We start from the raw sequence: 26,619 nt of genomic DNA on the forward strand, positions 1-26,619 counted from the left end.
GTACACATCACAGAAGGTAAAGCAATGTTGATAGTGACTTTATTCCGCATTCATACATTGCTATGCTGAACAACCGACACCACAAATAGTGTTTCAAGAGAAAACACTCCTTCCTGCACCTTAACATTTTGTCAAGAGTCTTCATCTTGGTGCTCGGGTAAACCACATGCTAAGATTTGCTTTCATGTGTGGAGAAACACTGATGATGCAGTTCAACTACAAAACATACCGGGTTCAAATCAGGCAAGAGAAGCAACACAGATACCGGTAACTAAAATCTTAAAATAAATATCATCATTCACATACACGCCATATTAGCAATCAACTTTAAAATCAAACAATACTGTATGTTGAATGGTGAAGGTTGTGACAGAGGGTTGCGAAATGCAATAAATATTTCAATTTCCAGTGACTTGACATATTGGAGGAGAGGAGACTGGTGGGAGGACTTAAAGTGCGGTTCTGTATTGTGGGTAGATTCTGTAGTGAGTGGGTACAATGTTCAAATTTTAGATAGAGGGTGTCTTGAAGGTTGACAAGTGGCTGAGGTCAAATCTTACGTTTCTTAATCAAGCTAATCTATGCAAAATGAGCGTCATGATGCTGACTGATGAGGAAATGTTTCCACGTAAACTGTGTGTTAGGACACGAGAGGCACCCGAACCAACTGTCACAACTATTAATACATTTACAGTAAGCGACCTCAACGTACCATTTTGCTGAGAGACGCCATGATGGCTCGCGAGGCTTAGACATTGATTCCAACATTAGCTCTTTAGCCTGAAACAGTAAATGCAGTCACGGACAACATCAAGACTCCAAGATTAACTTCTGAACACACACGATAGCGAAACTTCATCTTATGCCAGGAACACAAACATTCTAAAATACCGCGTCAGTGCTTCGACAGTTCTGAGGTGTGGGCGTGCGTGTATTTCGCAAGGCTCTACAGTTCCTCGCTCTCATAGAGGGGGGCAGTGTGCTGCACGGGGGGCTCTGCTGTCACAGCGGGCACATGGCTCAGAGATGACAACAGGTTCAATGCCTTGGAGCCAGGGGGCGCAGTCTTCATGGGTGGGACTGCTCGGCCTCGCAAGGACATAAAAAGGATTAAAAACGTTGAGTTATAATTCTCTGAACAAAGAATTTATGCGACTAGTCATTTCAAAATGCGATTAAAGAAATTCAAGTGCAATCAACAGAGGTGGGGTTGTTGGTGAAGGAGTTAACATTCCTGTCATGCCAGGAGCCTGAAAATAACTCTTCCCCTCCACACAATATGGAGCAGCACAGGCTGGGCGCCTCAACTGTCACATGTACTGTACGCTATGAACATAACATACGGCTCCTTATAAATCAACGCTTTGCAATACGGACTTCCTATATTAAACGGCATACTGTCGACGTCAGGTGTGGTGAGAACTACAGCTTTACTTTAACCAAGACCAAGTGAATTATTCACTTAAAAGCAGTTGCACACATACATCACTGCATGTGGTAAAAGTGAATCACTACAGTATTTCACCTCGGTAGACTAGTATGAGGGAACATGTTAAAAAAAAATCTGTTTACAATGAATCACTGGATTTCACCGTTTACAATGACGCAATCATATTGAAGAGATAAAATAAAACGTTCGGCTGCAGGCATTTCGGATTTTGCAAAGCGAACAGCTCTCAACTTTCTGAGAACCACCCATAATAATTTGAATCCCAAAATGGGTCCAACTCCACTTGATCAATGCAAGAAGGCTTTCAACTTGTATCAAATGACACTTGAGCACACGCAAAACAAAAGGCAGGTCACTTTCTCTGCCGTGTAAGCCGTCAACCAGCACACCGAGCAGGTGGTGTGCGGGTTATGTCATCGAGCAGAAACCTAATATCCCCCTTGTACTTTGCTCCAGTGAGCCGCCTCTTTCCAATGGATGGAGCTAACGTTTACACTTGTGGCCCACATGCAGCCTTTTACGATCCAGAGCAATAGCTCATGTGCCCAATTAGGTCTCTGTTTGATGGTGTCATGCGGTGTTTGGTTTATGCCTTTCAGACTTGAGAATCGAGTGCGGTCTGGCGTTAAGTGCAGGGCATCCTCCATCTGTGCTTTGATTGTACCGCCCAACTGGGGCTACCCTGGTAACTACTGAGAGAGGAAGAAAGTTCAATGGACTTACAGCTGATATCCAGCCTGGCGTTGCATGTCGACAGGCCAGCCTCATTGATAGCAGAGAGTGTGTACCACCCCGCATCGGACTTGGTCACCCTCTCTATCAACAAGCACTGCCTGCCCGAGCCGTCTTGGTACAGGCTGCACAAACATGACAAGAGTAGTCAACAGTCAAGAGACGAATGCGTGAACACTGAGACGGACTGAGACATCACTTGGGAACGTTTGGATCCGGTTTGATGTGGAGGTCTAGTGAGAAGGTACTGAGTGAGCTCACCTCATCCTGGTTGGATCGATGCGTAGCATCTCTTTATCTTTCTTCCAGAAGAGTTGAGGAGGAGGCGAGGCGTCCACCTTGCATTCTAACCTGACAGTGTCACCTTCGAGAGCTCTGAAGTTTGACATCTTTTGAATGAAGGAGGGCGGGCGAAGAGCTTCTTGGGCTATAGAGTGAAAACAATTCGTGGATAATGGATTTCATTTAAATGGGAGACGCAGTTGAAATACGTTTAGTAGCTGCTCCAAATAAAGTTAATCCTAACAGTTGCATTTTGCAATGAAAAAGTCAGAGGGTACAAAACTTTCTAAGGCAATGGACACAAAGTAATATCATGATGTGTATCATTTATAAATATGTGCGCATTATTTGTTTTTTCATTTCACTTCAAAGGAAGATTTGAATTTATATTTCAGGATGCCCCCCCAACCCCCACCCCTCCACCCACACACACACACACACACACCCTCCCACGGTTGTCTTTTCAATGTCTACTGAAGAATGTAATGCCATTTTACCTATGACATCAAGCCTCAAGGTAAATCTGCATTCTCCTGCACGGTTCCTGGCCACACACTCGTACACGCCGGCATGGTGCACGGTGACAATCTCGATGATGAATGAGTGCATCCCTTTCTCGCAAACCAGCATCTTGTGGTAGTCGTCCGGACGTAATGCTTTACCGTCCAAGTACCAGCAGACATCTGGTGTCGGGAGTCCTCCAACCTGAATCAGATGAGTGAAGAGTATTTTACTTGCACGTCAGAACACTGCATCTGCTCATTTAAAAAAAAACAACAAAAAAAAGTCTTGCTACCGTTTCTTGACGCCCATAGTTTGTATCCACCATTTCTGAAAAGTGACACGTTCAATGGGTGTTTGCATGTCTCACCTTGAAGTCAATTCTACAGAATCGGCCCTCCTCCACAGTGAGGTCTTTAGGGATTTGCATGAAGCGAGGGGCGTAACATTTCTCCTGGATAGCGGATTCCTCGTTCCCCCGCTCATCTGTCCCACTGTGGTGCTTCCCCCTGCAAGGGGGAGAACCACTATTTGTGATCCCTGTGATTCACCATCCAGTGAGTAGATTTCACTTGCATATAACTAAACACACACAAACAAACACACACAGTGGTGTCCTCTTTTGTAACTCCATTAGCTTTGGGATTGATACACCAATAAGTTTTGGTTTGTTTGAGAAATGTTGGATTCATGAGAGTTTTATTTGTTAGCTCATATATTTTCATGCCGCATCCCTGGATCCATCCATTTGACGTTGTTTGACAGATTTAACAGCTCTACACAGCATTTAAGATTTGCTCTTACCGGTATTTAATTTTTTTTGTACCTTAATTCAAATCTAAGAATGACATTCATGATCACGTGACTGAACTTTAATTTAGCTCCAGACAACCATTCACATTCACTCTTGAGCTGAGATTTGACCCTTCAAATATTTTTGGTATGAGGCCGCAATAACGATTGCCAATCTTTTTAGTGTTTTGCTACGTATTGGGAATTTTTGAGCTCAAAGTACTTGGCCTTAACTCCACCACCCTGTGCACTCGTCATACACACCCGAACTGAAGGCATTATTCCATCCCATGCAATTTCTCCAATAACTACTAAATCAGTTTCCAACGATTTAATTGACAACATATTTACCATAGCCCACCAGTGTGTCTTCCTTCTGGCGAATCTGGCTGTAACAGAAAAAAAAAAACCCCAGCTCAAAGTTAATTCATCAATCAAAGTGAATAAAATAACCCGATGGCTTACTCCAGCCTGTATGGAGCACTTTGCTAGCACTGTATTCGTCAAGCACTGGCAACAAGCGCCGTACAATACAGTGTCAGCATGATTAACTCATTCTTTAGCGCCCTTAATTTGCGACTGAACATCATTTCAGGACATTGTTGTGTTGTTCAAGTCGGTGGCAACAGTTTGTGATTTGTGATGGCACCTGGTCAAGTTGTGAGTCTGAAAGACTGTCTTGGTCAAACACGTAGTTGGCGTTGTCTGGACCCAGCAGTCGTCGAGCCATGCGCTCCTCATAAGAAAGTTTCTGCCCGAAAATAACCATCTTTGTTAATCGGTGTGTGTGTGTGTGTGTGTGTGTATATTTTTCCCGCCCCAATTTTTTTTTTAAAGAAAAAACAACACATACCTGACTGTTTTTTCTCCTTGGTTCTTTTGAACGTAGCTTCTTTTCCAGATCCTGGATGAGAGCATCTTTGGAACCTTGGATCTCTTCATCTGTGGAGCGAGAGGATGACGGCCGAGAAGCGACAGCTTTCTTGACAATTTGAGGCTTCGGAAGACTAGGACAGAAAAAAAGAATTAAAAGTTTGTGAATAAGGAGAAATTACGTTGAATAAACCAATCATCAGGACTCTAAGTCATGACTAAGAAATCCACTGTTTATCATGAAACATTCTGTCGATGGTGTGGAATTTGTTTGCTCTCACTTTGATATACATTGTGTAGTTCCACAGTCACAGCCGACCCAAATTTGTGTCAGATATATTTTTCCAGAAAAAAAAGGATCTACTTTGTACAGCTTAACCATGACAAACATTTAAAATAATTACATTTGCATGCAGCTGAAGCAAGCATTGTCTACTGGCTGGGTGGAACAAGGCCTGAATGTGAAACTGATGTTTACTCACGTGTTCGGCGTCCCCTTGTAATTGGCGGGCAAGGAGACCACGGCAGGCGGCTCTCTGTTTTGACTGTTAGGTGTGTTGGGCTGAGGCAGCGAGGTGGGAGAGAGGCTGGAGCGAGGGAAGGGAGGGGACAACGGGGGAGGCTGCTGAGAGATGGAGGAAGGAGAAGCTTCTTTTATGGGGGGGTGAGGGCTTGAAGGGGCTCGTGGTGAGCAGGATGGGGAGGCCGAGGAAGAGACGGTGGAGCTGGGAGACAGTTTTGAGTAAGGGGAGAAAGAGGACTGGGAGGGCAACACGGAACAGAGGTAGGCGGCGGAAGCAGACATGGTGTTCTGATTGGCTGGCAGAGTGGCGCTGCCAAGACCACTAGCGCTTGGGATGCTCGGGGTGAGGGTGATGGTCGAGCGCATGGTCACGCGTGAGGAAGTGGACGATGGCAACGTGGAAGAAGGGGCAACAAAGGAGTGAAGAGGAGCGGCAGAGGAAGTGGAAAGAGGGGAGCTCAGACTGGATGAAGATGGGGACGACTTGCCTTGACCATTCGGCTGCGTCTTATTCTGAGTCAGGCTCAGTGACTGAATCTGGGACTGAGATTGAGATAAGGCCTTTGACACTGACTGGCTTTGTGAAGACATCCTTTTAGTTTGATTTTGAATTTCAGCCACACTCGAACTATGCTTGGAACACGTCAGGTTTTCCTGGGAATTATTCTGGTTCTCCTGCGCCTCCCTGATCACACTTTCGTAGCTGGGTGCCTGAAAGGCTGACTGCGACTGAATGAAGTGTCTGGGCCGCGCATAGTTGAAGGCACTGGGAGGGAAGGCGCCGGGCTTAAAAGTAGGCACGTCGGGCAGGTTCATAGCGTTGCCTCCTGATGGGGAGGACTGGACAAAAGAAGAGCATGAACAACAAGTAAACAAGGTGGAACAATTCAAGAGGAGATACGAGACGAGGAGCACATTGTCAGCTAAATGAGTTGGAAAGAACTTTTTTACATTGAAACGGAGCTTGCTTGGAGTGAACAGCTTGGGCGTCGTTTGTTTTTCTTTGACTTGTGAAGACGGAGGGTGAGGGCCAGATGAATGGACTGTGACCTCTGGTGACCAATGGACCTCTGAGCACCGAGAAAACTGCTCCGGACTGTGACTGAAGCGCTCTTGACGAGGATGCTCGACCAGCAGATCCTCTTAGAAGCTGGGTGATGGTACACCAGTTTGAAATATCTTATTATGGTTTCAGCATATGAGAATCAGAACAACAGTCAGAGACAAGGATGAGCGTGACACACTCTCCAATCAATGCAAATCTTAACTTATTTCATGATCACCAGTTGGTTTATATTTAGCTGAAGTATGACAATGACAAACGAGCCCATGTGTCAAGTTCTGTTGTTTGTGCATATGCCAAAGCCTCTCATCTTCAGTTGTCAATTTTGTATTTGAGTGACTAGCCTTAATGCTCCGTGACACCAAACGGTATTTGTGAATGCGGTTAAATGTTTTGAGGCGCACCAAACCACATCACATTCAACACCACAGTCTAACAGGTTTAATCTTATTCAAAAGAAAACTAAATATTTTACATTAAATTGACTGGTAAATCATTAACAAACCGTTCAACACATTTCTATAAGTGTAATTCCGCAAGATAGGTAACGTACTGAAAAGTCTTGGTGCTAAAAGTGCTAATGCAATACAGTAACGAGTCAGAAGTTACAGTTCGGTGGGTAGGGCTGGGCAATGTGGCTGAAAAAGTGCTTCATGATCAGGGTTCAACATTTTTTTTTCCTTGCAGAGCAGTTTTGTGAATCAGTGACTTCATTTGAATAGCAACCTTCTAATTTTCTGGAGCATATATTTTTTTTTTCTCGACTTGCTTGGCAACATCTTGGCATCTCAGCACTCACAAAATATTTAAAGGTGACTGCAAGTTCCATTTCCTGGTAAACATGATTTTTTTACGATTTAAGAAAACAATTAGGAAGCGAAAGGTCTCATGATGCTTATCATCAGTGTATATATTAACATTAATTTCAGCGTCATCAATGGGCAATGCTTCAGGGAATAGATTTGAACAATTTCCAACGTTCATGGTGGCTGAATTGAGGCCTTGCAGACTGTGTGCAAGGGAGAAAGATTAAGTGGGCAAAGCTATATTGGTCAAGGAATTTGGACATCAGCTGGCAGGTGCAGGCACACGACTGGTGACTCACACACACACACACTTATGCATGCGTGCATGGTAACACACAAAGTTTGCGTGGCACGGCTAAGCGTGCACTATCCTTTTCGTCCTCTGTGACTGACAACGACAAAGTGAACAATGCAATCTGGTCATTGTGCTTTGACATTTGTTGTCAACATTACCTCAAAAATAGAAGCAAACCAGCTATAGATCTTGTCACCTTTCACTCTGCAAATGCCCAATCACATTTATGCATGTTTATATCGCTATTTAACCATGTTAAAAAAAAAAAAAGTTGCAATCCAATCACATTCTTGTAATGTAATTTCTAATTTTGGCACCGTGAAATACTGATTATCACATCTGTCTCATAATTTGGGAGTTTGAATGCGAGCTATGGTCTTCCCGTGTGGAGTTTGCATGTTCTCCCTCCCTGTCCTTGCTCTGGGGACTTCCTCCCACATTGCAGAAACACACGTTAGGTTTAGCGAAGATGCTTAAGTGTCCTCAGGTGTTAATCGGACTCTGAGTGGTTGTTTGACCTCAAGTGCACTGCGATTGGCTGGCGCCCAGTCCAGGGTGTGCCCCACCTCTTGCCCAAAATTCACCACACCCACGACCTTAATGAGAATCAGCAGTAGAGAAAATGGATGGATGGATTGATAATTAAGTGATCTCATTCTTAATTTTCTATATTGCTTTGGCTGTTAAGGATGCAAACCTTCAGAAGCATTCACTCCCTTTAACAAGAATAAAACAAAAATACATGAACTTAGGCATTGAACCTCAATTTGTCTTTAAAAGTCACACTGTTGCCAAGATACACTATAAACAAATGTTGAGCTGCAGCGAGGAAGGACAAAAGTCACCATGTCTGCACTTCCCAAATCATATAGCAGATGAGATTACAGTACTGTACACCTCAGGAGACATTAATTTAGATGGGACACATCACCCTCAGGAAATAGCCAAAGCATCTGTGCCGACATTCTCAGATGGTACTGACTATACCGTTTCATTAGACGGAAATATACCGACAGAGCCATTTGAAACAATATTTTCACATTTGTTTCGAAATGAACAAGATAATATAAACATGTCAGTGGAGAAAAAAATGTTTGGCTGTAAACCCTTTGGGGAAAAAAACAGACAAGCATGCATGCAGGGAAATATTACCGCCCTCAAATGAGCTCATAATTTATTCTAAGATAGCATTTGGCTTCAATTTGAGCCGTTTGGCATGTAGTCTGCACACAGGGCATTCACAATTGGGGCCCTCTGTTTAGATCAAGAAAAAAAGAAAAGGACATATTATATTAATCTGAAATATAAGGCCACGTGTCCACGTTTCACCTGCAGTGCCATGCACACCAGGTCAGATGACAACCCATTCCTTTAAAACATTTTGAAAAATCAACTTGACAGCTTCTCAAAATAGTCTCAATCTCAACACCGTTTTTTGGTGGTGTGTTTCTGTTTTAAAACGTAGTAAAGCGTAACATTGCAAACGTGACGTGCTCGAAAAGGTCGTGCAACACCACATTTCAAAAGGCATTGTTGGTATGAAAACTAGGGCTCGAGAAAAATATATTTTTTGATATTTCTTACCTTGAAAAGCGTCTTTGGATCTTTGTGTTTGAACTTGTTGGAGACGCGCGGTAATACTGGCCGTTTCCTTTCAACAATTGACGTAGACAGCCAAGAAGCAACAACAAACAGGTGAGGCCGAGCTCGCACGCTCGACTGAAGACTTGAAAGACTTGCAAAGTAACACAAGCTCCACCGGATTGCTTCTTCCCAAACTACGTCAGAGCGGCAGCGCCATCTCGTGGTTTCACCCTTTCCACTGCACCTAATGACTCCCCCAAACTATTCACTTCGAAATAAAATTGTTTTCTACTCAAAACCTTCTTTCTTGACTCATTTGTTGAATACAACATGCCAGAATGGACAAAATATACACCAAGAAGTCCAAAATATAACAACAGTGACATCTTTGAAAAAACAAACAAACAAACAAACAAACAAAAAAGATTACTACAATACACAAACCGGTTACCAATGGAAACAGAACTTAACGTGTTTGTTTGAGTATCATCCACTTATCCCACTTCACTTGTGACGTTGTCTCCCAGGGAGCTGCTTGGCCAGTTGGGTAGGGCAGGGGTCGGCAACCCAAAATGTTGAAAGAGCCATATAGGACAAAAAAACAAAAAACAAATATGCCTGGAGCCGCAATTTTTTTTTTTACAAAAGCCTTCTATAAAACTTACAATGAAGGAAACACATGCTGCATGTATGTAGGAGACTGGACTGTCTCAGAATTGTTTCTGTTATTCATTCCTTTATTGCGCCCCCATCGAATTTATTTTGTAATTTCCTCGCTTGATTTATGTTTTAGTGCATTATTTTCGCTTTTCATAATGTAAGTTAAGTGATCATTAATATCTGTTTTTCTGAGGCTGTCTTTGAACGCCTCTCGAGTAGAACGAGAAGAAAGAAGGGACGGATTCGGACGCAGACGTGTCTGTGTTTGTCGAGACTGTTTAAAGCATAAATAAAGTGTACGTTTTAAAAAACCAACACCACATCTCTCCTTTTTCGGAGCTGCAACATGTATCTATATCTATTTGAGCTATATTAGACTACTATCAAAATCTTTTTCCATTTTCAAACATTTTTTATAAAGCTCAAGGAAGCCACTAGATGTCGCTCTGGAGCCGCGTGTTGCCTACCCCCGGGGTAGGGGAACAATCAAGAGAATCAGGCAGCGCAGTGGTGGAGTCTTCACAAGTCTGAAGAGGAGCACTCTGGAGCTGGACCCCTTTCTCATTCGGGTCCATGAAGCACTCTGCTTCCTGCTGGCGAATAGCCAATAGCCTCTATCTCCAGCTGCTCCTCGAGGTCTTGGGACTTAAATTAACAATAAAGCTGACTTGACTTGACCTATACACACACATTCATTTTTATACTAACAAATAGAAACTTTCTGACAAACAAGACAAATGCCAAAGACCAGGATGAGTATTATGTTGGAAGCCACAAAAAACACTCTGGTGAATTCAATCTTTATTGCTGCCTTCTGCCACTTTGCATCCAAACATATGTTAGCATGCTATTAAAGTCAAGCAATGAAACATAGACTCAGTGCAAAAAAGAAACCAAAGTCACAAATCTTTAGCATTGATACAGGGTTTGCACATAGAAATAGCGGTGTTTGACATAAGTTTCCTTTATACAAAATATTTAATCTCATTCACCTCTTGGAATGGAGAATCAAGGACGAGCCCAAAGCTTCAAATCAAAAATTCAAATTGTGTAAAAATGCACCTTTATGTATAGTTTAAGGTCGGGGTTTTTAGCACTGCCACCAACTACTTCATCCTTCCATATTTCTTGCCCTGCTTATTCTACACACAATCACTTACTCTAATTGCCCCACGGGGATAAATAAAGTTTTCTCAATCTGAATCTGAGTCACATAAATTTGGCAAGATGAAATACGATTCTTGAATGTCCGAAATCGAACTACTTCACAACTATAGCCTTCTTTGGTCTAGTGACGAATAGCCACTTAAGATTGTGACTGTCATTTTCTAAATGTGCAGCTATGCATTAAATGTGGTGTTCAACACTTGCTGCAAATGTCGCAAATGCCGAAAAATGCAGGTCTGACAACAAAAATGTCTTAGTTTTAATGAGTTTATGCGACAAAACTAATTCTACACAAATCCATAAATTGTCCTCATGCTTTCGTGTATTCGTGCAGCACTAGTAGAAGAGTATGCAGCTTGACATGCCACCCGACTGCATCCGGCGACACTACCAGAAGCTAATTGATGCAGCTGCAGGGTTCTGCAGCAGAGCTGTGGGTGGATGGAATAGAGAGAGCAAACAACTCTTGAGAACAAAGATTGGAGGAATAAGAGTTTGAGGAAGATGAAAGTCGAGTGGAGGAGGGAACAGAGGGAATTGGAAGGAGGGATGAAACGCACCAGTTGAGACAAGACTTGTTGACAAAGTTAAAAGACTTGATGGTGTAGACTTGGGAGAGGTGAGTGGCAATCGGTGAACGTGTAGGTGGAAGTGCAGCGGGCTCGCTAATTTCTGATACACCTTGAGTGAGATGACGCACCGTGGGCATGTCTGCTCCCAATAACCCGGGAATAACCGGCAATTATAGAAAATACATTTCACCATTCATTGGAAACCCTTGATACCAAGCTAAAGGTCCATGTAAATACAACGGTCTTTGTCATCACGAGTAAAGCGATTCAGTGCAACGACTGTGTCTCATGAATGTTTTTTTTTAATCCACAACGGTGTGATGTGCCAGTAATCTGCATGTACAAAAGATGCAGTCTCACACGGCTGCATGGCAGGGGATGCGGCATTCCCTAAAAGAAAAAAAAAAATGCTTATGTGGAATGGCACTGTGGGCCAGTCTTCATTTTTCCTTGTAACTGCAATTTTCAAGGCAAGTTTGTAACATTGGTTGGTTGATCTTTTCTCAGGCAAGATACAATATTTGGTCACTTGCACATGTCGGATTTTGCAGCACACCACACTTCCGTGAATGAAATCACAGGTCAAACAGGAACGCATTTCCGATTGGTCGCTTGACAAAACCGCCTATCTGAAACGCAGTCTTCATATTCACCTTTCAAACAAAACTGCATATGGCATTTAGTCATTTATACAATTTGTTTTACATAGACATAGACATCTTCCATCTGTACAATGCGAAGACACAAAAACCAGAAATACTGTTTGGACTGCATTTGTTTTGTTTTTTTGATTGCCACACAATCATTGTACATTTTAAACAAACTACATTGATTTGGTGGTATGTAATTGTGAAGCCTGCTAAGTAAAAAAAAAAAAAAAAAAATGAAAATAATGTCGAAAAATTACAAAAAATGTGAATTTCTTTTTAATAACAAGCGGTAAATGAACAATGTTGAAGTGGCATGATCTTAATTTTCCTTAATAGTCGCTGTTGAAACGAGGCCTTCTTTTGAGATCAACAACTTCGCAATACAAAAATGTTTGATGGTGCAAATCAAATTCACTAAGCAGATAAAAGTAAACAACGAATGAACGTGGAACTGCTGGTAGGATGTCAGAACCTCCCTAGCAAAGTGCATATGGGCTCACCACTGAACACTGTAAAGTGTGGAAAAAACATTTGTTTCTTTTTTAACTGAGGTTCTTTCATATTAAATATTTAACAGCAGCCGGAACATTTAAGCATCTCCATGTGGCTGTTTGAATAGCTCCAGCAATTCTGACCGCTGACAAGCAATCTGGAATGTTATTAAAGAACGTTTTGAGCGATCGCATGTGCATCCATTTCCCACACACACGTACACATTCATGAAGCACTCAGACGATTTCTACAGAGTAAACAAGGGATAATAAAGCTCCTATTTTTTTCTCCCCCTTTTACTTCCGTTACCTGGATACTGTTTGTAAGCAGCACTGCAGCAGAACTTTGGAATGTCTATGCCAGAAGATAATAGCCATAAGCGAGTGATTGATCCAGACAAGATGACCTTGCACATGCGGGGAAAAAGAAAATCCAGTGGATTTGTTGGACTAAAGCTTCAGACATCTATTGATGAGAGCAGCTCCAAAGTGATGTCAGTGTGATGCTCCTAACCCAATTTCATGGATGTGATCTAATTTCACATCCGGGATGTGACAAACTGTAGACAAGTGTGAAAATCTGAGATGATGAAGGCCTGCACACCAGCAGCTGATCTTGGAGCCACGCGTCCAGTTCATTACCAGTTGAAAAGAGAGTTCTGACCCAACGTCATGAAGTAAATCTGACTGCTGCCACCCGACTGCACTGATGCAAAGAAGACCTAAAACAAGAGACACGCACGGTCGACATTCAAATTAATCTGCACCACAACATAATGGCTTCATTTCCGTATTTCATGTTTATTCTTTTTCATTCATCGTTTGTTTCATTAACTCATGAAATGCCGAGTGCGATTCAAGTCATTCATCGGAATAAAAACATTCCGTGCCATGTACAAGTTTTCTCGTTTTTTTAATGTTTAACCCTCTTAGGGACAGCGGTTACTGCAGTGGACATCTTAACATGTTATCAGGTCACAGGTTGTATGAAAGGGTTAATCATTGAGAGTGGTAGCAAAAGAGTCTGATGCTCTTCTCACTTAATAATTATGTCGCTTTCAAAAGACATTCCTACATTTTGTTTGAGTTGCTTTCTAGAATGAAGCCACTGTTCAGAAGTTACAGATGTTTGCCATTGAATGAGTTAAGAAAACGTGTAATACTTAATAATAATAATAATTGCTACTAAGTACTAAGTATGTGATTAAAAAAAAAATCTTGTCGAAAATTGGTGCAATGTATCATAATGACATACCTTGTCATTCCTTTCACACAAGAACTTGAGTTTCTGCGCCCTTTTGTGCATGAAAACCCCCTCCAGGTTTCCCGTGTTGGCAGACCTGAGCTCAATGGCCTTCTCTCCCCATCCCATCACCTGATTGGACTGGAGGTAAGCTGCACAGGCATGGAGGAGTCAGTGAATGACTATCCACGTGGCAGGAAAGTGAAGTTGCATTCACCGTCCACAACTATAGGCATTAATCCTGAATGTACGTTTTGGTCTTTCTTTGGTTAACTGCGGCCTTTTTGCAACATTTCTTCAAGGCCAAGCAGACTCAACAACGGGTGAAGAGAAAGATGTTCGGTGAAATAAGCAGACCCAAAGATAGGAACTGAAAGATTCAACAATCCGCACAACCGTTCGCGTCATCAGTTTTTGACAAATGAAGTATTTTGCGGATTTTACATTTTTACATCCTTCTTTTATCTCAAGTGACAAATGTAAATGTTAAAATTGAACGCCTCTTCACTCTATATAACTCTGCAAATTCATACCCAAGCACAGACAAATTGTGTAAAGTGTTACTTGAAGGGGGGGGGGGACCTCACCGACAGATGCAGGCATCTCTCCCCATTGTAACACCGTATCCTTGATGATGCGGCCGTAGGTATCAATGTAGACGCCTTCGTCTTCGTAGCAAGCAAGAACCTCTGTTCCAGCACTGTTTGGCAAAATAATGATGGCGTGCGGATGGATGCAACCCTGGATCTGTGAAACACAAAGACAGACACACGCAACCATTAGGAATTCTACTCTAGCGTAAGTCAAAAGCTAAATAGAAAGGCAAAACATGATTTCCGCAGTATGAAACATTGCCGATATAAATGATTCTAGGCATGACGTAGAGTACGTGATTCACATCTGCAGATATAGTAGTTGTAGCCAAACTGAGGACAAAGGCTAACATAATGGCACCTGCAGATAGCTGCTAAGCGAATGCCCCATAACATAAGCTGGTGAGAGCTACCCGACTACTTTTAGAAGACAGTCAACGTCGTAAATGATTCTGCACACTTTGATGCTTGACAACCTGACACCGTTGCAGTTCTTACTGATCAAATTCGGCTTCCTCAATTGTGCTGTTTCAGCCAGCTAACGCGCCACTGTGGTTCTGACGTCACTTTGGCTCATAACCCAAAATCTAATGATTTCGAAGGAAGAAAATAGCGCGCTGCTATGCACAGCTGGAATTAAACAAAAAAAAAAGTTGATTATCTTAACACCAGTTGGTCGTTCATTATTAAGTGTAATGTGTTATTTTCTCTGCTGTATTCACATTTGTTTAACCAAGCAAAAATATATATTTTTCACCCACATACTCAATCATGTGACAGAATTTTCAGTCGTACATTCAAATATCAAAATATTTGTTATCTGCAGCTCTAATTGATTGGAAGTATCAAGACAATCATTAAGAGTAACACTGCTAGAGAAAAGAAAAAGTCAAAGAAGTGTACATGATAAATAACTTCCAAGTATACGACCGTTCAGGATGAAACCCAGTGAAAAAAGTTCAACAAGTGATAAAACCTGGTTTGAATTACCTACAAATAATAAAAACTACAATGTAAAAATACATTCTTAGGATATTCTATCAAACTTCAGCCAATAAGTATTTTAAGCAAGGTCTTAGTGGCCCAACATCGCTCCGCGCCAGCAGTAGCCAGCAAGGTGCACACTTAACCAGGCAAGGGAGGACATTCTATACATCACCAGAGTGTGAGCCACCACAATCCTCAGCATCAGCACCGGCATCCACAGAGGCAACGCAATCTTGATCCTCTGCCTTGGAATCAGCATTGTTACATCGCTCGCGCAAACCGCCAGAGCTGATTCACAGATGTGTGTGGATGTTAATGGCTGCTACTTTGCGTGGCTGAGTGACGCATTGTGTGTCTGCACGCCAGTGCTTGAGTAGGCGTCAAGTGTTCTCAAGGGTCCCCAAAGACAGTGAAGTACAGTATGCCTGTGTGTGCGTGTATATCAGTTTCAGAGAAAAAAGGTCGGAAACAACTTTGTAAGAGGCAAGGTTAAGGCACGAGTTGGCAGACAGCTGGGTGAAAACTGGCTTAATATACTAGAGGCACACATGCACACTGACGAGCTCTCTCTCTCTCTCTCTCTCTCTCTCTCTCTCTCTAAGACAGACACACACACGCACACGCACACGCACACGCACACACACACACACACACACAGGCGCGTAAAGGAGGACAGGAAGAGTATTTTTAGAGCGTATTTCTCCCTCCAAATGTCCGACCATACCGCTCTCACCCTACCACCGATTCATTACTGAAAGTAGAACATGGGTGAGGTGGATGAGTTTTGTGTGTGTTTGAGAGCGAGAGCTAGACGGAGAGAGAAAAAGAGACAGAGGGAGAGAGCGAGACACACATAAAAGTATGCCAGCACGCTTACAGGTTGAGACAGTAATCATATACTGTAGTAAGAAAAGCTACTGCTGAAAAAAAATCATCATCATCATCATCATTAGCTGTGCAATATTTGGTATATGTACAAAATAATGTAATGATGCAAAACACTGACAAAATTTGGAATGTGAGACACGACAAGTCTGCCCACATGCAGCAGTGCAGAAATAAAGTGAAGTCAGGGGGTGGGCAAGTTATTTAGCAAAAGGGCCACACGAGAGACCGGAACCCTTGCCGGGAATCATGTAAACTTGTAGCTCTTAATCTCTTTGGCCGACATTTAAAAAATGTTTGCCTTTATGCTATTATTGTTCTTGTTCTGATTATGATTCTCATTATTATTGTGTGATGCTGAACAAATGGAATTTCACCAATGCAAGACTCGTAAAGACTTGTTTTAGTATATTTCCTGCAAGACAATGGTGGAGCTCGAGTGAAAATCGTGGATACAATTGTTTAAACAAGCTATGGAACGCAAGTTTTTGTACGGAAGGAGAGGACACTTACATGTGTGGGCAGGTAGAGGTCATACGGCGTACCGGAATCGACATCAATTGCATGGAAACCAGACGAGGAACCATAGATGACCTTTAACCTTTGGCCTTCCTCCACTGTCAGATCAACAGACAGTGGCTTTTGTGGTAAAGACCTGAAAGACTGAAGAGAAGAGAAAATGTCATGATTATGACCCAAATTAATGGGCACAATAAGTCATACAAAACACAGTATATCCTTGGCCTTTTCGAGCAAGGAAATCAAAGTAGCGCAAGCCATGGTGGATGCCAAGAAATGGGACACAGCTCTAATGAGACTCTCCTGAGAGTGGGGGTCTCATAGCCTGAATGGATCACGTCTGTCAAAGAGGGAGAGTTTGCTTGTGGACTGACCTCAATCAGTGTTTAGTCCGTCAATACTCATGTTTTTTGTATAAGTGAAGAAGTATTGGTCTGCTATGTTTGAGATGATGGGAAAGAATACGGTACATTGCAAGGGAATAGCGCTGACATTTCAACATCCCGGGAAAAAACATTTATCGAGCTTTTGGGGGGCGGGGGCGCTGGCGCATCTCCCAGCTGGCTTTGGGTGAGAGATGGGAACACCATGCTTGGCACATATCACTTCACAAATAGTCACACTCACATGATCATTCTATTGACAATTTAGAGTCATCAATTAACTTAACATGAATGCAATGTGGGAGGAGGCCAGAGTACCCGGAGAAAAGCCACACGAGCATAAGGAAGAACAAGCAAACTCCACATTACCACATTAAAACATTACCAACCTTAAAGGCCATGAACTTATGGTAGGGTTTGGGCGCCCAGGCGTAAACCTCCACCGCATTCTTCAAAGCAATTACTAGGAACTTGATCTTCTCGTAACGTACTATACAAAGGGACACAAAGACCTCAAAATGAAATGCACAAATAAACTCAAACAGCAACCTTCAGCTTTCCCTCTGCCTTGGCTTGCAGTCTCAAGAAACGTCCCAAATGTTAATGTCCTTACCCACTTTATAGTGGACACAACCTTCCAGATCGCCAACAGATGTCCAACCCTGCCTCTTCTCCACTTCCGGGTCATTCCGGAGGATTTTATTTCTCAGCCAGGAAAGATAGTAAAGGCGGAGCTTGTTCTTTTTCCCTTGAAACAGAAAAAAAAAAAAAAGTCAACCTTTATTTATTTATTTTTTATTTTATTTTTTTTTTTTGTCAACCTTTTTTTTATTTATTTTTTATTTTATTTTATTTTTTTTTACACAAATTGACGACTGGAAATGCAGTTGCCTTTACACAAAAAAAATTCAAAGGTAATTTCTTCTCTAGCCATTAACGAGAACTTGACAATGGTTAATGTGGTTATGGTAATTCCCCGAATTTTAAATATACAACTGCCAAAACTTCAGTATGTGTACCTGATATAGTAATGAGCACATTGAGTCCTTCCAGCACATCCATCTGCTGAAACCTTCTTCTGCTAATGAGCGAGTAAACCTTCCCCTGGCCACTTCGGTCCAGCAGCCACAGACCATTTTCTGTCCCCACCAACAGATTCACTCCTGCAGAACAAACACAATCAAAATTCACTACTCATATTATTATATTTAAGAAAATGGACATCTCTGTCATGTTCTGTATATGAGTTAATATCACCACAAGGGCACTTTCATTCCTCAAAACTCAATTGAAATTTAAATACATTAAAAAAACAGATTTAAGAAAATGTCCATGCAGACAGCAACTTGCTGACAGATTGGATAATGACGCGGAGGACATTTTTGCTAATTAGGCATTTTATGGTGGAGCTTAATTGAGCAACATGAATCATTTAGCAAGCAGACTGTGTACTGTTTCACAAATGTATTTAGAAAATCTTGAAAGGTTTTACGGGGCTCCAGGCTAACATTTAGTGGCAGCATCATGACCCCTAACCTAAAATTTAGGGGCAACACGATAAATTCACTTGAATAAACATTTCCACTCATTTTTACAATATTACCGACAAATGGGCTGGTGGGTGGACCAGTAGTTTGTCAGCAACATAAAATCAATAAAAAATCAAGAATAGTTACAAAAACAGACATATCCGCAAATTTACTGGTCACAAATGCGCACGATGAACAAAAATGTACTTACAGTCTCAAATTTTATGGGCAAAATTTTACCATTCGAGTCCTGTTTTATATCAAATGATATTTCACTGTAACAGGCTTGACATGTTAAGCGAGACAACATCCAGCTACACACATATTATGATGAATGATGAAACATAAATGTAAATATTCACTCTGCAACTATCCACCGCTTCAACAACAAATGGCTCTCTTTTTTTTTTTTTTTTGTGCCAGTGGAAGAGTCTGATCAGGACACCAAAGGCACGTGATAGTGATATTGACCCACATACTGTATCACTGTTTAATATGATTTTGAGCAAAAGAAAATGACCAACCCCATAGACCAGCACAGAGCACCTCACTGGTGAATTTCTTCTTGTATTTGCGGATCTCAGGACTGTCACTCTGTGGTCGAATATTGGTTGGATTCACATTCACCACCGATCCCTTCCTGTGGTTCGCTCTCTTGATTGGCTCCCCCTTACTGCATACTGAAAACATGATGTCTTATAACACTGGGCCTCCTGCTATTATAACGGAAACAAAGCTTGTATATTTGTTTAGGGGTGTGCTCACTTGGGCTCTGTGGTGGTGAAGAGATAGGGATCAATCTCGGGTCGATGAAGGAGAAGAAAGAGGAAGAGGAAGATGAGGTGTTTTTACTAGCCGGACTGCTGAAAACCTGAGGAAAATCAAATAGAGAGGAAAATTGTAGTCATTCAAAGCTACGCTGCATGAGCCAGTGGTTTTCTAAACACCAATAGTACATTCAAATAATTAACCATACTCTTGATGGATGTGAGTACAATACAAAGCTATTGTAGTACTAGATCACTTCACTGCTGATAACTGTCTCAATACCTTCCTCTTGTGGACAAATACAACTAATGCAACTCCTAAAACAGTCACATTGATTGATTGATGGACTGATTGATAGCTTGCTAGCTTTCATGGCTTTCATGGCTATTTTCCCCAAAAAGTGATAAAAAGTGATAAAAAAAATGTTGTGACTTTTAGTGGTGTGATTAAAGACTGTGAGACACCTTCCAGAGCACAACATGTTCATCCCTCCAAACGGACACAAAAGAGTGGTGTCGCAAAAGTTTCTGGCCTGAACCAGACGAGAGGCAGATAGAATTCTGATCTTTTACTATTTTTCAACATAATCCTCCCTGGAGTTCAATGCATTTCTTCCATCGATGCTCCTGTTGCCCAAATGTGTCCCGGAACCAGTTTTGATCACAGCCCTCGAGGAATCCCTCTACAACAGAGGTCCCCAACCCCGGTCCTCGAGGGCCTCAATCCAGTATGTTTTAGAAATAATCAGATCATCAGCAAGCTCCGAGAAGCCTGATAAATTTATCGATCATTTGTATCAGGTGTGTAGCACTGTGAGGCCAGTGCTAACCAGTCGACTACCGGGCCACCTTTGATTAAAATGTACTTGCAAAACACAATGGATTGTACATTCCATTTATGGCAAAAATGCATAATCTACAGTGAAGAAATTGGCCCTTAATGAGGTTTCAAGTCCACATTCAATGTTTATATAAAACTCTGTCCTGACTAAGGGTTTCTGTGTTCTGTTACTTGTCACACTAGATATACTCACAGGTAGCTCCTGGTGTGTGGGGGATCGCAGCGCCGTGGGTGACTCCGTGTAATTCTCTTCTCGTGCTTGCTGCTGCTGGCTTAGTGCATTGCAAGAAGGACTTGCAGAAGATATTTTCTGCAGTAGGTCTGGCAGCATGTAGGTAGCATCTGACGTCATCTGAGAAATCTGTGGAGCAAATATTAACACGGTCAAGTATAATATAATGTCTCACAGCAGGAGCAAATAAGTGAGTGAGAATATCGTGTGTGTGTGTGTGTGTGTGTGTGTGTGTGTGTGTGTGTGTGTGTGTGTGTGTGCGTGGATGAAAAGACCTGGTTAAGATTCTGGTGAGGCTGCAGCACAATGCCATCTGGTATTTGCTTCAAGTATTTATCTCTCTTTCCATTGGGGAAGCCACAACTATAAAGATAGAAAGATGTGAATCAATTAGAAAACATCTAATGGATGAAAGAGTGAGAAATAAGTTTTCAAGCTGAAAAGCAATGAAAAATAAGCATGTTCAAGTATGAACTTATACTGAGACAAAGAAATAACAGATCACGGATTCAGAAAGCGACCTCCAACTTCTTTTTTGGAAACATGTATGAAATGCAAAGATTGTACATTGGTCATGCCGTACAACGAAATAGCTAACATACAGTAGTTATGGCTTGATTTGAGTTAGTACGATCTGACAGAAAAGTCATAAGAGGGTCTCCGTTATTAGGCTTGGCCTGCCAAAACTTAAGCAGTCAAAAAGGTTCAAATGGATAATACAGTTTGCAGTTTGAGCAAGTTTTGATGACGTATTTTCAACTTTTCAAAGTCAACTTATGTGCCTGTGACCCATCATTCATAAAATATAACCAGAAGGAGGGGTCGATATGGGGCTCAACATTATATCTATCAGTCATTCATTCTCCAAACCGCGTATCACTCACTCGGGTTGCGGGCATGCAGAAGCCAATATCAGCTGTCTATGGGTAAGAGGCAGGGTAGACCCTGAACTGGTTGGCTGCCAATCGCAGGGCATGTATATATTTTTCTTGGCAGACATTCAAAAGTTAAGTTTTGTAAATAGAGTGTATTCAGGATATTACCAGTAACTTAAAATGAGCCTTAAAATGGGACGTGTTTTTTATGTGACCAAGACCAAAAAGAATGGCCCATTTTTTTCCTCTTCATTTTCTTTGGTTGTTTTTTGGACCCCTTCCCATTATCTTTTTTTCCTTCTCCTCTTTTCCCCTTTAAAAAAAAAACTAGACAGAGGGGAGTCTTTGATATATAACATGAACTTTACACCTATCTGATCGAGTTTATCAAATTTGCTCAATATTTTGCATTTTATGCACAAGGGCTGATTGACTGCAATTTGTGCGATCTATCAATGGCATTATTGACCAGATCCGCAAAATAAGACATGACATTTTCAAATTTTCTTTTTGCTGTATCCTGACAGATTATTAGTGTTTTTTTCTGATTTACATCAGTGTTTTAGCGTAATCAAAAACAACCCCGTTGTAGTTATGAACGAACAGATAGCGATGTAAAACAGCTCACCTGTTCCTCTCTTCTTCATCACTACTCCCAAATTCATCACTGGAGGAGGAATATTCTGTGGCCTTGTTGAAAGGGCCCAGAACAGTCTTGACACCCTACAAAGAGATGAGTTAAAATACAGTATGCAAGCCGATTAAAAAAAAGAAAACAAGATCATCAAATCAGAGAGTGACATAGACAGCATCATTTTGGATGCATCTGAGTGCATCTGTTTCTGATGATAAAGATGTTTGCCGTAATTTACTTGACTTGGCTTTATTCACCAAGATGAAATTTACTTTTGTGATCAGCTCTTTTTAATCTAACTTTGAGATGCCTGTGACAGTATATGGTCATAACCTTACTTATTACACAGTCAAGAATGTCTTACTTGGAAATGTCGGCCAGTGACGTCGTTCTGTTGCCGCCTGTGCTGCTGAAGACGTTGCTGCACACGTGGACTCTCCATCTTGAAATGATCTACAATCCAAAAATCTCACAGTTTGGAGAGGAAAACAATACAACTCTGCAGTTCGACTAGGAAAATGTTACGTGTGCAAAATGTATTTTTCGACTGGCTTGCGTGGAGTTCTAAAATGGTTTTCTTGTAGTTAATGAATAGTGTCCCAAAAATTCATTTTTCACTTACCAACTGTCAAATATTTATTACCACTACTACAAACAGTCTTTCTAGCAGCAACAGATTTTGTGAAACAAATATTAAATTTCCATAATTAGCACATAAAGCAGTAAATCTCTGAGACAATCTAAAACCGCATGCCGCTTTAAACCGGGGCCTGAAGCTAAACTGAGATGATCGTTTATTTTCAGCTGCAGTTTAACAAGACAGAAGGCAACTCGAACTAAATGGTTGCAGTTTAACACTGTGCACTTCTACAGTTAGGCAGGTAACAAGCACAATAATAAAAATGGTGGAAGTCAGAACCTCAAAAGTAAGACTTACTATGTTTCTAGGACAAGAATTCATTGCATTGGATATTATTAGAAATATACACCCAGAATAATATTGAGTAATTACTGTTGGTCACAGGCACCAATAAATACTGTACACAAATTGCTTGCCTTATTATCAATCACTTGTTGAATCAAGATTGAATGATATTGGCCAACGAATATACTGTACTGCATTTACATTTGTGCTGCAATTTTTCTTTCAACATTTTTTCTCTAAATTTTACTATTCTTGTGTCCAGTGTGACCCACACAGCAACGGATGTCAGAAAAGAAAAAGGATATTTAATTAACAACCACAATTTTTATTTAGTCTTTTTTTTTTCTTTTATTTTCATCAATTACAAAAAGAAACCTCAGAGAGAAACTAACCTGGATTGTTATTGCTGATAGACACACCGTGAGAGACAGACCTAGAAGTTTTATCTGTCATAAGCACGGGACTGCCACTAGATGGGGGGAGAGACACACACAGACAAACGGAGCGTAAGCTGGAAATGAATTCCAATCACATACAGTATGCGGATATGCTGTTTCCTCAAGAACCAAGATTTGAGAAGTAAACCACATCCGATGATTTTCTAACTATAAACCTCAACAATACAGAAGGTACATGACATGTGCAAACACAATGCCTTATCATTGTCTTTGCAGCACTATTTCAACTGCATAAATTACAGTCAGTGTATCCAATGAGCACGTTACTCTGACCCAAACTGAAACAACTGTATTTGCTGTTGTGGGTAAGTAGTATACAATTATAGATATTACAATAATTCAACAGTACATTTAATTCATAAGGACAAGTGAAAACAAAAACAAAAACAAAAAACCTCTGAAGATTCCTGATGGTCTAAAAGTTACCAAAAGGGTGACAACGGTAGTTAAAGTTTACCAAAAAAAAAAAAAAAGTAAGCCCTCACTAAGAATTTTGTTGCCTTAATCGCTCCAAGTAAACCATTTAAATCGGACCAATTTTGGACATTTCAGAAACACAGCAAATCTATAGAAACATCTTTTTACTACCTGGATGCGGCCCTCTTGTGTCCCTTCACCAGTTCTCTGCAGTAGAACTTAGAGGTGGTTCGTTCTGGGACCTGTAAAATACCATTTATCAGTAAATTTTATTCCATATACTGTCTTGCGCCGGACCAAAACATCATTTGAACAAGCTGGAAAGAAAACACATGATTAGTTTCCCTCCAAATTGTACTTTACAAGAACAGTTGTTCGTGCTAAAAACAATAAAAACTGCATTTTAAATTGCCTTTATTACACTTTGAGGCAAATATGACCTTTCAGTAATAACTTCCAGACCAAAATAGCATGTTTCACAACAAAGAAATCCATTCAGAAATGAATGGGGTATGACCACTGAAACGCTAAGGGGGCTCATAATTTGAAATGAATGCAGATCATTGAAAGTCATCATGCAGTAGCTTGAACCATGCACATAGGAGCGAGATCTCTTATCAAAATATAATGAATTCCACTAGTTCAACAGATGGAGTTAGACAAAAAAAAGGCCAGTTATCCTCAGTTATTTTAGGTAGATAAAGGTCTCAGTCACAGGGAGCAAAATAATACTATTTTTATTTGTGTCATAGAATAAAAAGCATAAAAAGATATTAAATATTCACGGACCCTTTGCAATTACACCGCGGACTACTCGGGTTCAACAGAACCCCTGTTGAGAAACACTGCTCTAGCAGAATCTCACAAAGTTGGGTAACATTTCAGAGTGAACCCTAAAATGCACTATAACATTTACAGATAAACTCAATTCGCAAACAAACTAAAGGAGGCTTGCACGTAAAAAAAAAAAAAAAAAAAAATCAAGATGCACCAGTGATTACGCCCAAGCGCATATGCGCTGTCCACGAAAATAGAGCCCTTAAAGAGTCTTGTGCTCTGATCAGTATGGATAATCTGCAATGTCTCATTTGTATACCTATACATAGTACTTTTACAGTATTGACACAGAGAGGAAGTGACAACTGACATCAAAGGAAGTGAGCTGATTTCATACCATCCATATTGCAAATTTTCCATATCCTGTATACAGTGGGAGGAAAGAGTATGCAAATGCTTTGGAATTTCTGCCTAATTTGGTCATAAAACATGGGGTGGTCCTTTTCTAAATCACAAGAATAAACTGAGACTGCTTAAACTAATACCAAACAAACAAATAAATGATTTCGGATTTTTCTCAAGCGTAATATGCAACCATTCACAGGACAGGGAAGAAAAAGTATGTGAACCCTAGAATATTATAAATGGTTGTCTCTCCTTTGGCAGCAATAACCTCAAACAGATTTTACCTTAATTTGTAGAGCAGATGTGCACAACAATCCGGATGAAATTTGGACCTTTCCTCTTGAAAAAAACTGTTAATAGTTCAGCAATATCTCTGGGATGTTTGTAAAGATTGAGGATCGGTGACCCCAGTCAGATTTTTGACTTCAACCCAATTGAGATGCCATGGCATGACATGAAAAGAGCAATTCACACCAGACATCCCCATAAATCTTGCTTAACTGCAACTGTTTTTGAATGGAGAATGGTCCAAAATTCATCCTGATTGTTGTACATGTCTGATGTACAACCTAAGGTAACATTTGGTTGAGTTTATAGGTGCCAAAAGAGGGTCAACGAGTTCATAAATCCAAGGGCTCACTGACTGTTTCCTCCTTGTCCTGTGAATTCTTACATGATATGCTCGATAAAAATATGAAAACTAATAATTGTTTTTGCTGTATCAGTTTAAGCAGACTCAATTTCTTCTCATGAATAGGATTATGCAAACACATTGCAGTGGTTATGTGGAAAAATTTAATCCCCCCCCCAACCTATGGCACAGCCGTGTCAAAATCTCAGCAACCGTGTGTCAACTCAAGTGCCTCATTAAAGCTCAGCAGTGTCAGGTTATGTGACACTGTTGGCGCCTTTTCAAAGCCACACTGCAATCACAGGAGAGATTGAGTTATTAACTGGTCTGTTGACTCCATATGGCCTCGTGTTAGTTCAACAACTTAACATAGCAAATAGACGGCTCTATTAGCTCTCCTGTTATTGTTGTGGTTATTACTTGTCCTATTAAATCCAAATGCCGTTCTGTTCGTAAATACACCAAATGGGGTATTTGGTTAAGACCTAGCAGGACAGCCGGTATATTAGAAACAGAACATTGGAGAGAGAAAGTGAGTGGCACCGAGGTAAAACATAAAATGTCTCCTTCATCCGAAAGCGCACGCACTTGCTGGAAATATAAACACTCACTCATGCTTAGAACACACAAAAACACCACACAATGTGAGGGTCTTCACATCCAAGGACCAACACCTCCTTTTGATGGCAGCTTGCCATATGATCACATTCACAAGAAAACACAACAAAGGTGCCCTATATGTGGCGCTTCTTACAGTCAGCAATAGCTTTGTGTGCTTTCTTCCCGGCAGTTAAAAAAAAAAAAAAAAAAGATAAAATACCAGTGCTACCTTAGGTGGTGTCTCAGAGTCCCAGAAGACATCATCAGAGGGCGACACAGGTGTGAACGGGGACAAAGCTGAGATAGCCATATCTGACATAGAGCTGCTGTGAGGGGCAACTCGACTAGAGCGTAAATTGGCATTCTGGGAAGAAAGAAAAAATACACACATTGATGATAAGATAAGATAAGAACACCTTTATTTGTCTCACAATGGAGAAATTTGCAAGTACTGTAATATGGAACCTCTAAGTTGAA

At 41.1% G+C, this 26,619-nt stretch overlaps 2 protein-coding genes across 5 annotated transcripts in view; both read right to left on the minus strand.

The window, feature by feature from the left end:
• Nucleotides 1-17: 17 nt before the first annotated feature.
• myot (myotilin) lies at nt 18-9,234 on the minus strand. The gene is made up of 11 exons (XM_019884032.1): nt 8,902-9,234; nt 6,105-6,303; nt 5,113-5,993; nt 4,611-4,764; nt 4,407-4,508; nt 4,109-4,146; nt 3,336-3,474; nt 2,962-3,169; nt 2,444-2,609; nt 2,174-2,307; nt 18-1,089 (listed from the first exon to the last, which is right to left on the minus strand). The coding sequence occupies exons 3-11, from the start codon at nt 5,967-5,969 to the stop codon at nt 947-949; spliced, it is 1,941 nt and encodes a 646-aa protein (XP_019739591.1). The 5' UTR covers nt 5,970-5,993; nt 6,105-6,303; nt 8,902-9,234; the 3' UTR covers nt 18-946.
• Nucleotides 9,235-11,584: 2,350 nt separating this feature from the next.
• Nucleotides 11,585-26,619, minus strand: part of LOC109524263 (misshapen-like kinase 1) — a 46,136-nt gene continuing 31,101 nt past the window's right edge. For all 4 annotated transcript variants that reach the window (XM_019884003.1, XM_019884001.1, XM_019884002.1 and 1 more), the window contains 16 exons: nt 26,372-26,506; nt 23,901-23,971; nt 23,247-23,323; nt 22,294-22,382; nt 21,924-22,018; nt 20,696-20,783; nt 20,382-20,549; nt 19,346-19,451; nt 19,105-19,260; nt 18,071-18,214; nt 17,665-17,799; nt 17,441-17,541; nt 16,663-16,812; nt 14,272-14,431; nt 13,697-13,836; nt 11,585-13,163 (listed from right to left, as the gene is read on the minus strand). In XM_019884003.1, coding sequence (XP_019739562.1) covers nt 13,080-13,163; nt 13,697-13,836; nt 14,272-14,431; nt 16,663-16,812; nt 17,441-17,541; nt 17,665-17,799; nt 18,071-18,214; nt 19,105-19,260; nt 19,346-19,451; nt 20,382-20,549; nt 20,696-20,783; nt 21,924-22,018; nt 22,294-22,382; nt 23,247-23,323; nt 23,901-23,971; nt 26,372-26,506 — 1,899 coding nt within the window. In that variant the 3' untranslated portion in view covers nt 11,585-13,079. The remainder of the gene's footprint in view (nt 13,164-13,696; nt 13,837-14,271; nt 14,432-16,662; nt 16,813-17,440; nt 17,542-17,664; nt 17,800-18,070; nt 18,215-19,104; nt 19,261-19,345; nt 19,452-20,381; nt 20,550-20,695; nt 20,784-21,923; nt 22,019-22,293; nt 22,383-23,246; nt 23,324-23,900; nt 23,972-26,371; nt 26,507-26,619) is intronic.

The sequence above is a fragment of the Hippocampus comes genome, unplaced genomic scaffold (genome assembly GCF_001891065.2).
Source record: "Hippocampus comes isolate QL1 unplaced genomic scaffold, H_comes_QL1_v1.1 scaffold156, whole genome shotgun sequence".
Lineage (NCBI taxonomy): Eukaryota > Metazoa > Chordata > Actinopteri > Syngnathiformes > Syngnathidae > Hippocampus > Hippocampus comes.